General features: G+C 37.7%; 1 protein-coding gene across 1 annotated transcript in view; it reads right to left on the reverse strand.

Moving 5' to 3' along the window:
• The window catches only part of MDM1 (Mdm1 nuclear protein), a 32,815-nt gene extending 21,697 nt beyond the window's left edge, over positions 1 to 11,118 (reverse strand). The window contains exons 1-7 of the mRNA XM_079142811.1: positions 10,979 to 11,118; positions 9,884 to 9,998; positions 6,183 to 6,553; positions 4,985 to 5,119; positions 2,633 to 2,800; positions 1,378 to 1,481; positions 1,200 to 1,299 (exon numbers count right to left, since the gene is read on the reverse strand). Coding sequence (XP_078998937.1) covers positions 1,200 to 1,299; positions 1,378 to 1,481; positions 2,633 to 2,800; positions 4,985 to 5,119; positions 6,183 to 6,553; positions 9,884 to 9,998; positions 10,979 to 10,996 — 1,011 coding nt within the window. The 5' untranslated portion in view covers positions 10,997 to 11,118. The remainder of the gene's footprint in view (positions 1 to 1,199; positions 1,300 to 1,377; positions 1,482 to 2,632; positions 2,801 to 4,984; positions 5,120 to 6,182; positions 6,554 to 9,883; positions 9,999 to 10,978) is intronic.
• Between the last annotated feature and the right edge of the window lie 1,134 nt (positions 11,119 to 12,252).

Here is a 12,252-nt window from a genome sequence, read left to right on the forward strand (position 1 = left end):
GAGGACAGGAGGGAGAAGGGAGGTACTGAGAACAAAACTGACCAAATTGCATTGCTATAATGTATACATGTATAAATACGTAAAAACAAATCCCATTATTTTATGTAATTAGAGTGCACCAATAAAAGAAGATAATAAAAAAATTAAACAATAAAAATGAATGTATTTGACTTCTTTCTTCCATCAGGGCTGCTTTTGATGCTCAACTTTTTAACTTGATTTCACTAAGGTGAATTGATGAATGTTGCCCCAGATAAAATCTGGGACAGCTGGAGATTTGTCTCTTACTCTGCCTATACTAACTCTGAGCCATGCTCAGGTAGAAAGCACCAAGAGCAACCACAGTAGAAGGAACCAAGTAACCTCCTAGAACTATTCAAAGCCCAGAAGCAGCCAAGAAATGTGTCTGGGAGTTGCTAGCTTAAAGAGCCAGAAGCTCAAAGTGCCAGCACCTTCGCTAAGGGCATGCAACCCGTGGCAATGGTTTTAAGTACCAAGCTAAGTAAGAGATTCATTCCCCATCCAAATTATCCCTCTCTTTAGAATGATGGGAGAAGAATGTTTACTAATATCTTTAATTACGTTTATGCACACAGAAAAGAAAGAAAAAGAACTTTCAAGATATGGTTTTAAAGATGCTGATTAAATGATAACTAAAAATGCTCCATTGCTTATCCTTTGCCTATAAGAAACTCTAGTGAAGTAACAATTCTCAGCTCTGGGGAATAATTACTCTTTCCTCAGACCTATCTTTAGATCCCCAAAGTTTCTCTCCTATATCAGGGTACCCAACACTAGAACTTAACTTCTAAGAACTCAGGCTGCACCTTCCTTTTGCCTAGAGACAGTAATGATACACACTGACTGGAGGTTTGACTGTCATAAAAGAATCAAATCTATGATGCTATAATTCTGTAAATTGAGTTTATTAACACAATCAAGTGGTTTATTGTGAAACAAAAGTTTTTAACTTTAAACATTTTAATAATAAATACTAATCCCTAAGACGACTTTGGTATAAAAATAGTATACACATTGGTAAATCGTATTCTAATGTGTATGGCTTGCAGCTCCTGATACTTTTAGTGCTATTACATAGCATATACCTTTAGGCTGTAGTCTCAGTTACTAAATAAAACTCATTATGAAATTAAATTGGTATACAGATTGAAAACAAAGGGAAAATAGCACACACTCACCTGATCTGGCACATTTTCCTTCACATGTGTCCAAGCTCCACCTTTATATAAATACTGAGCTGGGCTCAGAAATTTTGCTCTATATTCAGAATTCACCTTCCTAACAGAGAGGAAATGAAGGTAAATATTTTGCTATGTTGACCACCTAAATACCATGATAGTTTTCTAAAATACACACCCAAGCCTCTGATGTCTCCAAGGAGTAAGCTTCTTTTTAGGCTGGTTTGAGTCCTTTGAGGCCATCTCTGCTTCTAATTTTAAAGGGTCATCTGTTTTATTACACTAAAATGGAAATAATTTAAGTTTTTATGCTTCAAATATATTATACATTAAAGTAGAAACAGATGTTATAAAGTTAGACATGGACATTATATTCCATTTCTGTTTTTAGAATAAGCTTTAACTACTAAAGATAACAGAAATCACAACAAATCAATAGATAAGTTTTGAAACCAGTAAATCTTGTTAGTTTTTGAGAAATATAACTCAGGATATAGTTTTTTTTATTTTCTAACAAAGAATTTAGAGCCTTCACTAGGGAAGATTAACAAATACACATCTAAATAATCGAACTTAATGTTACTACATATTGAACAGTGATCTTAGATTTTCCTTTGACATTCTAAATTTACATTTGTTTCAGTAATTAAGTGTAAAGTTCTGATGAATAAGTTACCACAATGCTTTACTGAGTACCTTAACATTTTTCCCCAAGAATGCCAGTTAAAAGAAACCCAAATACATACACACACACAATTTTACTTTCAGTCACATACTCGTTATTTTTAGAAACCATAAAGTATCAAGTTATCAACATTACAGGGGACTCAAAAATAATATTTATATTTCATTTTCCTGTCATTTATGATTTTAGCCCTGATGCTGTTACTTAAAACAGGTACAATTTCACACACTGAAGCAACTATTATATTGTATATAAGTTGTATGAATTATAGTAGTTATAATTTGGCATGCTAAGGTTTTGGTGTAAAATACATATGTATGTGTTTGTATTTAACTTCTATTACTTAATTTAAAATATGTGTTTCTATCATTCCTATTACACCTGCAGCGTACATTACTGTAAGGTCAACAATCATTTGCTATCAGATACAGACTTAAGTGCTGTATTGCTAAGTGCTCATCATACTGCATTATTTTTAATTACTTATATATGTCTCCCTCTAGCCTAAGAGCTGCTTGGTGCTTATCATCGTGTAATCTCAGCACTGACCCAGTGCCTGGCTCCAAGTAAGTACTTGATGAACATCTGGCATATGATGAACAAACAAAAGAATAAATGCACTAGTAAAGGAAGGAAGGAAGGAAGGAAAGAAGGAAGGAAGGAAGAATTACATCTCATGTGATAGTGAAATAAAACGTAGTCTAAAATCATGGGGATTTGTTTGTTTGTAGGTAGAGTTGATGAATACCTTCTTTTCAGGAGATATAGTTTCAAGATTTCCGTTTCCTTTTGGATCGCTTCTTAGTTTTGGTTCTTTCACTGGAGATAAACCCTTGAAATTTCTTTTGTATTCAGTTTCATGGACAATTGGATTACCTTTGAATTGTGGAACAAACTGGCTTTTATTGTGGAAAACCTTAAAACAAAAATTAGTTTAGTTTAGTTTTTTTGTCAATTAATAAAGAACTCAGATCTTTAGTTGCTTTTTAAAAAAAAATCATATATAAAGTTGAATTATAGGATACAAAAAAGCAAAATTATATATGAGTATTTGTAATTTCACTTCATATGTCTAATTAATATCCAAAGGTCAAATTTTCTATACTCATTACTATGTTTTGAACAATAGTAACTGCAATCAAAATAATGCTTAAGCCAAAATAAGTAATAAGCCACACATATGTTTCATCTATTCTCCCCAGCTACCTACACCCAACCTCCCATCCGTTTGGTAATGGAATAAGTAAAACAGAAATATTTGAATAATATAAATAAGCATTAATTGTATTAAGGCAATTAGGCTGTCAGCTCTACAGGTTTTGTTCCCTCCTTGACAAATTTTCTTTCTTCCTGTAACAAGGTAAAATTCTTAATATTTTGAATACCTGATGTGTTTGATCTAGTTTTTCCTTTGTTTCCTTATTTTTAGTTTTTTCATTAAGGTAAGAATAAAGTTCAGGTAATTACATTAAATGGTTCTTTTTATCCTTAATGTTTTACCATATGGTTTCCATCTTATGGTATACAGCCACTGATTGCAAGGAAGTCAAATGGAAAAGATAGGCAGTTTAAGTAAGGTCTACAGTATTGCTTTAAAATACTAAACGGAACATCTTCATGCAGATCTAATCCAAACAGTACACCTTTTTAAATACAATATAATCTCAAGGACTTTTCAGTCAAAAGCTGTTCTGACTCCTTTATATATTAATATAAGACATCCTTTCAGAGGATAGGTATCTGATAAAATAAAACTGAACAGTTCTATTACAGGTTCCTCATCAAGTAATGAAAGTTTGTCATAGAGCTCTTTAAGTCATAGACCCTGAAACTGATATGCTTTTGAACTTACAAAGCACATTTGCTTCCAAAAGAAGTCTTTAAAACCACACTAATGAAAGTAATAAGATTACTAGTAAAGATATTGTTAGTGGTTTATTTCATATTGTACTTTTAATACTATAAAAATAACAGTTCTACACAATGCTTTCACTGACATGTAAAATCTGTCAATATGGTTCTGATTTGAATCAGCTTTAGCTTATGGGTCAAATACTCCATGAAAACTGAACAATCACAATAAAGTAATTTTTTTAGGTACTTATAATCCAAGAATATCTGTGAACAAGCAAAAGAAGTACTGAACCTATTTACAGGCTAATATGTTCCTAAAATGTTTTAGGTTTCAATAACAGATAAGCCCAAAGCTGCCACAATTTATGCAATTACTGGTGTTATTACCTCGTGTAAGATGAATGACATCATTGTCCTGCAGAACCTAACTATCCTCTTAGTCTTTAAAGGTATATAAAGTATACTAGTGCATGTTGAAGTACAGGAGAAAATGAGTGTGACAGGGTATGAAGGAGTATGTGTGTTTATAAAGAAAAGCACAAAGACCAGGAAATAGAAAAGACTAAGTGTCAAGGGTCCTAGAGACATTAAAAGTAGAGATATTTCATACCTAGGCCTTGAAGTATGGTTAAGAAAATAAACCAGGGTTCAGAGCCTAAGAAATATCTAGAAGATTATAGTAATAAAATAGCAGAATATCTAAAATTGTACAAAAGTATAATGAAATCTAGTATCACATTTTGAATTTTATAAACTGGAAGTAATTATTATTGTTCATCTGATAAAAAGACAAAATTACATTTCTTGTGTTACTTCAATGTATTTTATATTTATTAAAATATATATCCAAACTAGTTATGTCTTTCTTAAAAGACAGAAAAATGCAAAAATAGTAGTAAACTAAGCACAACATTTTAGAATAAAACCCATTTAATGAAATTTTTAATAAAAAAATCTTTTAGCATGCAAAAACTTACCAGTTCCCCAAGTTTTCATTACCCTGTCTCATATTTAGTGTATGTGATGGATCTGGCAACAATGATCATCAGTAGCCTAGGACAGTAATATTACTGCTATAAATCATAAGTAATAAGAGGATTTTAGTAAAACTCTCATTCTCAGTTTTCTAGAACCTGCCTCCAGGCCTACTTAAGTACCAAAATTCTTTTAGCTTTTAGTTCTGTATAATTCTACATCACTACATCAGATGATGATACTTAGAAATGTATTACATCCTTTAAACTACCTGATTGGCTGCAAACACTGGAACAGTTTCTTTAGAGGTCTTCCAAACAAACTGCCTTTGATATTCAGAATTTCTCAAGGCATTATGTGAAGGAACAACTGTCAATCCAGCTTTCTTACGTAGAAGTCTATCCAACTGTTAGAAAAAAAAAAAACACCACTCAAAGCCATTAAAAATTTCTACTCAAGCTTTCTTTTCAATTGTGCTTAAAAACACATAACAAGAAATCTACCCTCTTAACAAATTTTGAGGGCAACTTCACAGTATCACTAACTCTATGCACATTATTGCACAGCAAGCTTTTTTAAACATTTAAATTATCTTATTTAAACTGTTAAACTATTTCAAATTCCATTCTTAATACTTTCTTAGTACTGTCAAGGGACTGTTATGCACCCCAGAAAAAGGTGCCATCTCTCAGTCCCTTCCTTCCAATCACTCATAATTAAATTTATTACTAGACAAACAAATAAAAAAATACAGTACCTTGCCTAATCCACACATTGCTTATATGGACACCCCCTTCCCCTGCCCACCAGACTCACACATCACCTTCCTTGATTCCCTTGCACCCCTAGCTTTCTCAACAAGCCACAGATTCTTCTCCAGCGTTCTGAAGTCACCTCTGCAGGGTTCCAGTCAGTGGTGGACATGAAACAGGGAAGGAGCCATGGATTGGAGGCAATGAGATCCTCACAAAGGAGCCCCTGAGCCTCTGCTTATGTGCTCACGGGGACCAGTGGCAGGCCAGCTGTGACAAAAGAGAGCAGAACTGCAAGATCTTTGACAGCCAGCCAGAACTCTCCTTCCTTTTGCATTTGGTCAATTGAGATTCTGTTTGTTTTCTTGCTGGTACACAATAAGAAACTGAAATGGGGATGGGTAGAAGTCAGCTCAGCACCTCTGCCAGAAGTAATGGCCTACTCCCTTTCTGTCTCAACTTGATCTCTCCCTTAGGACTCAGATACTGATTTTGATGACTAAAATCCAGAGGCAGGCTGTCCACCCAATGAAGGCATATCTTAGTAAAACCAGCACAAAAATTAAGTATTAAGAATAGAACCATTCACAATAACTGAAGTCAGCAGCTTCCTTATCAACTACACCACAGACGTGAAACAGGAACATTTACTGAAATGATGATGAAACCAATAAAGAAGTCTAGGCCTTCGAAAAGAAGTACAGTGACTATGCCTACCCCATTATCTACATTTTCAGAAAGAAGCTTGGTAGAATGTTCCAGTTCCACATTCTCATTAACAGGTACATGGTTCATTATTACATCCTCGTTCTTTTCCACAGTACATGAAGCCCCTTCAGCTCTGGAGTCTGCAGAATGAGATCTTGTTCTCTTGGGAACCCTGGAGCCCTCTAGTGAGAGAACTCTATCTTGGTTGACATCATTTTGTTTCACCTCTTGCGATGTTGGTGTTTCTAGGGCTTTAGTTTCTGGTGATCCAACCACATCATTCTTTGAGATAGCTCCATTCCACTCCAGAGATTTTGAAACCTGTGTGTCATGGTAAGGAACTCTTCTTTTTGAAATAAAACTGGGCTCTTTGGTGATTCCTACAAAACATAGCATACAAAAATAGCTACCAAACCACAAAGTTACAAAGAAAACTGTAATAACACCTATGAAAGGAGAAACAGAATTTAAAATTTCAGTTGAAGATATATATACATACACCCACAAACACAGTTTCCTGTGTTTTCAGGATAAAAAGCTAAGTACATTTTCAACATAAAATATTTAATTTTTCTTCAATCACCCTATCCCCATTTTGCAAGTATTAAAAGCTTAACCATAACCATAAATTAAAAATTGGGGTCACAATGCTCAGGTTATCTTTACACAAGTCACTAGAATTACAAGATGAATAGACGGCAAGCCAGGGAGGACACGTTGCCTCAGTCTCTAATTACTTTCCTGTTCTACTTAACAGAACAATTGGCCCTGGTCTGTCAAATTTGGAGCTCTGCACAAAGCTTCTCTTATGCAGAGCAGACCAAGATGAGAAGGGATGAGATGTCATTATGCTGGATCTTGGTTCTCCTTTTGCCTTGATTTCCTGAGAATCAGAAATAATGAATCCTTTCAACAAGAGTTGACTTTTCTATACTTCTGTCTGGCAAGCAAATGTCCAGAAACTTCATGGTCTATTGAGGTAAGAGGAGCTCTGCAAAGGACAATACTGAGACAATGGCCCAGTTTGGGGCCATTCTTTAAAGAGAAAGAAGACTGCTGCCGAGTGAGGAGGAGTGTGAAGGCCAGAAATGGAAGAAAAGGGAAGGCAGACAGAAAATTGGTGATAAGATAAAACCAAGAGCTGCGTCACCACTATCACAGATGTGTTGACCATCAAACCCAGAGCTCCCATCCTCACAGGCTTCCCTAGACCTGTGGTCTTCAAATGGGTAAGGTTAAGACTTCCCAGGGGAGTAAACAGAAAAGAACATCTTCCAGATCCCTAACTCCATTTGTGCTCTTGTTTTACACTGATCTATCTGCCAAGAGCTGCGTCTGCCATCTGCAGTTCCATTCCCACCACCCCTTTGATAATCACCCTATTCCCACTTTACAAAAGAGGCATGCCTCTCAACCCACCTGATACTTACTATGGTGTATCACCCCAAGGTATAAGAAAATATAGAGGGTGGGGAGACAAACAATGGGACAATTCAAGAAAGCACAATTCCTAAGGGAGAACAGCTGACAGGAAAGACAGACTTGAAATAACAAAGGAATGGCACCTTATTAAATACAGTTTCATATCTTTTCCATCCACCTATCTTAGAATCAAAATTCAGGTACATGAGAGGGATGTCATGTGAAATGCACGTATGCATGTTAATTTTGAACTAAAAGATAGTTAGATTTTTTTCTCATAAAAATAACTAATTTGGCTGGTCAGCTTGCCAGTGAGAAATGACTTTGACAATTATATGATTAACATCTTCCATAAATTGAATGAACTAAGTTGGCAGCTTTGATATTTTTAACAAAATATACATAAAGCATCTATCCAATATCTAATATGCCAGAAAGTACATTCTTATAAACTACCTATAAAAACATAAATAAAAATAATATCAATTTTAAAATGTATAAGGGGTGGATATCAAGATTGTCTAAATTCTTTTAGGAAGTATGAAAGCAAAAAAGTTTGAAGAACACTGCCTTGGACTCCTCTCTGTTTTAATACAAAGTCAGGATTTGGGTAGGTATACCAAAGGCAAAGGGAAGATGCTCAAGTGGTCTGCCCCTTGTCTCCCAGCAAATCCCCAGGGTGATAAACACACTATGTTAAGAGAAAGTACAGTCAGTCCTCGGTAAAACTACTATGGTTCCTTGCTAACCTCCCACCTCCACTTCTGAGCACCCTGAAGTTCTGGTTTCACCCTTTGCCCTTACTTAAAATTCCCATTGACATTCCTCCCCTAGACCATTCCTTCCTTCCAAACATACCCTGCTCAAAAGTGGCTTTTTTCCCATTATCTTTTTTCATCTCTGTCCCCTCAAATGTAGTTGATCTAAGTTAAAATGTTATGGGGGTAACTATCCGGGTAACAATTGTTCAGTTCGTCATATCCCTTTGGGCCTTCAGTGGGATAGCTATACATTAAGATTTATTTTGCATTCTAAATCTAATGGAGCCTTGAAAATATGGAATTCCTCATCACTTGAAAAGAGAAGATTATGAGCAGAAGGGTATTCCCAACACCCTGCCCGAGGAGCAAGGGACACCCGCATCTCTAAAGTCATGTTTGGGCTGAGCATCCTAACAATTCAGAAGAATCCTAAGAGCCACACATTCAAGCCCACTCTTCCTTTGTTCCCCAAACCTAATCCTAGAAACACTCTTCCTATTTCAGTAACTTCCCAGGCTTTGTACTCTGCCCATAAGTCTTTCCTTTTCCTGGCTTCAAACATTTAATATTTAAGGAACTTACATACCACATGTCGGTCATTCTCACACGTCACCCATGAGGCACCAGCACTGATCTGTGCACATATACAAATGCCCTAAAAAGCAACATCTTCTTTAATACCTCCCAGCAATCCTGTGCCATGGGCTGAGTTTCACTTGGCAAAACAGGCTCAATTTACCCAGATCATACAACTACTGTGGATTTAAATTCAGGTTTATTCATTCATTCAAAAATCAGTTTTAATAAGTAGTAGAGTGTTTCAAGGCCCTGAGTTAGGAATTGAGAAGAAACAAGAAGACAGAGCCCTGCTCTCAGAGATATTATACTCTAGTGAGGGAGAAATTAAACAAGCAGATACAGTAAAGTCAGTCTGTCTCTTTTCTGTTATGGCCCAGGGCTCAGAATTCCTGGGACATGGGAATGCAACACATGTAATAAAAATGTCACCTCTGAGTTCATGGGCTCTGAACAAAACAGATTAATTAGAAATCATGGCTCTGCCATTTACTATGAACCTGGGGAAAGACACAATCTATCTGAGCTTCCATTCCTCAAGACTTTGGGAGTCCTCTTTCTCAGGCTTATCCCCTCTCTCGGCTTTCTGTTTCCAGCTCAAATGTCACCTCCTTAGAAAAGTCTTTCCCAACTATCAAATCTAAAGTGTATTCCCTCCAATCCACCTCTCCCCATGTTATCTATCCCACATTCCTACTATTTCATATATAACCTGAAATTTCTGTTTATTTCTTGAATTACTAATTACATATTATCTCTACAATTAAGGAATTTTGGTTCAGGGATATAACCCTAAATACTGGGATACTTGGAGCCATAGTAAACCTTCAATGAATATTTGTTAACTAAATGAATGAGTCAGTCAGACCATCTGGAGTTTAAAGAAATCATTGTGTAAAATGAGCCCAGGGTTTACTAAAGTTATAATGGCTATTAGTTTGCTCCACTTACCTAGTTGATCTGATCTAAGTCCAGCCCATGGGTGCTTTCGCCCCACCGAGGCATTACAGGAATCTGACAAATATGACTTTTTCCACAGAAAGTTTCTCTGGTATTCACTTAGTCCCTGTAATGCAAAGTACAATTTGAGTATAGTGCAGTTAATGAAAGTTGTTTTAAGGCAGGCATCAATAAAAATTATTTCCAAAACACGGAGGAGTTGAAAGACTCAAGACTGATAATTAAACACAGACAAGCTCCATAATAATAGTTAATGTTCACCCAGACTTGTGCTAAGGAGTTCTTGTGTTATATCCTTTAATCCTCACAACTTGAGGCAGGTACTAGTGGGAATCTGAGAGATTCCCCTTTGGCTGGTTCCCTGATTCCAAACTGTCAGTGCATCTGATAACCCGTGACAACCTAACTCCTCATCACTACCAAGTCCCCCCGCCCCAGTACACAATATTATGTATCATGCCTAGTGCCTTTTTATGTATTAGTAAAATCAACCAAAGAAAGACACACTTCCTCCCATTTTGGATACAAGCCCTTAAAAGAACTATAATCAGGGTTTGTGGAACACTGTGGTCACCTACTATGTTGAAGAGTGATAGTTCCTGAACAGCTACCTGAAACTTAAATCCTAAAACAAATGCACAACTATGAAAACAGTGTACTGCCCAAACTCTCTTTTTACTAATTACCCATTTCTCAAGCCTTTAAAAGATTCATACACTTTACGGTTTTAAAGGGAAGGGGAAATAAACTGTTAAATGGGTCCAAGTGTCCCAAACTGAAGTCGCTTTTCGTTCCCAGTATAAGGTGTCTTCCTCCTGTCTCTGCTCCTCTGAATTCCCCAGAATGAATCTGCCTTCATATCACCTAACATCCCCACACACGGTAACTGGGAAGTGTGTGAGAGCCACGAGGGAGCCAAGTAAGAGGAGTGAGCATCCACTAGGGCCACAGCGGGCAGGCTGGGGGCTGGCAACCTTTGCGGGGCCGAGATGCGCAGCGCAGGAAACCAGCGCGGCGCCCGCGCCCCGCACCCGCCCGGTCGCGGCTCCCACCAGCCGCCCTCAGGCTCGGAGACCCCGGCCTCACCTTGAAGCGCACTGGCATGTCGGCGGGCGTTGGAGCCCCTCCACTCCGACAGTTAACGGGACAAAAAGCCCCGGGGGGCGGGGCGACAACAGTCGGTTCCCTAGCAAATGCCTCGGCCTGGCGTCCCCGACTACGCGCCGGCGCACTCCGCGCCTCCCTCCTGAGACCTGTCGCTCTGCCTTTCCCCGCCCATTTTGAAGCCTTAAAACCAATAAAACTTCGCAGAGGCCCTCGCCGTCTTTACGATTTGACCAATCAGTGCCCGGAAGGGAGCCGCCCACCTCCCTTGCCAAATCCAGAGGGCGAATAGAGATGGCGGGCGGAAGGCCGGCCAATGAGGCTCTCAGGATGGGGATGGGCGGAGCTCCGCGGGCGCTTCATTCTAGGAGGGCTCTCGGGTCCTGGATCCCGCTCTGCGCAACAATAGGGGGCGTGCTGGTGGGGTTCGGGTGTAGCCGGTTTCGCTGGGCCCTGGATCTTGACATCATAAAACATGAAATTGTTTGCTTCGTTCCAAAATCCATGATGAAGCAGGATGTTTAATGAAACAATGTTTTCAGAAAAGATTTTGGGGGCTATACAGCTAAAAATTATCTACATTACACTGTTGTCACATCAAAAAGGGTAGGGTCAAAAAATAGATAAAACTTAGGCAGGTTAGAATAAATTTTATTGAAAGTCAAAAGGTAAATCGATGTCTTCCTCCAATCTTTGCCTGCCTCCAAAGCTAAATGAACATACAGTTCTTAGATTTAAAAACCTTTATTATTAAAGATGTTTGTCTCAACTTCCAAACCTTTGGCCTTGTTTCTCCCCTTGTCTTTTTTAAAAAATAAAATTCCATTTGATTTTAAGACTCTTATGGCCATCATCATCAATATATATTTCTTGACAGAACATTGTGCTGACTCTGAGAATTGGGAAAGAGAGAAATTGCCCAGAGAGTTTAATGATGTATACTTGGGAAGGATGTGCATATATTCATTCAATAGTAGTGTAATGTGTCATGTGGTGGGTTTCTAAATAAGAGGTGTAAATGAAAGGGGTAACTGAAGTTGGAAGCAGGGAGTCAGTAATCCCTGAGGGCAGAAATGATTAGAAAAGGCTCAGGAGGAAATATTCAGATTCAGTCTTGAAGACTAGAAGGCCTGCAATAAGTAGAGAGAGAAATAGTATGATCAAAGGGCAGGTATCTGGATGGAATGCCACCAGACTTCTTCCAGGAACTATGAATATAGTACCTTCTACTTTTGTCATTTGTTGAAAAAAAAAAA

Source organism: Sciurus vulgaris (assembly GCF_902686455.1).
Source record: "Sciurus vulgaris genome assembly, chromosome: 5".
Classification (NCBI taxonomy): domain Eukaryota; kingdom Metazoa; phylum Chordata; class Mammalia; order Rodentia; family Sciuridae; genus Sciurus; species Sciurus vulgaris.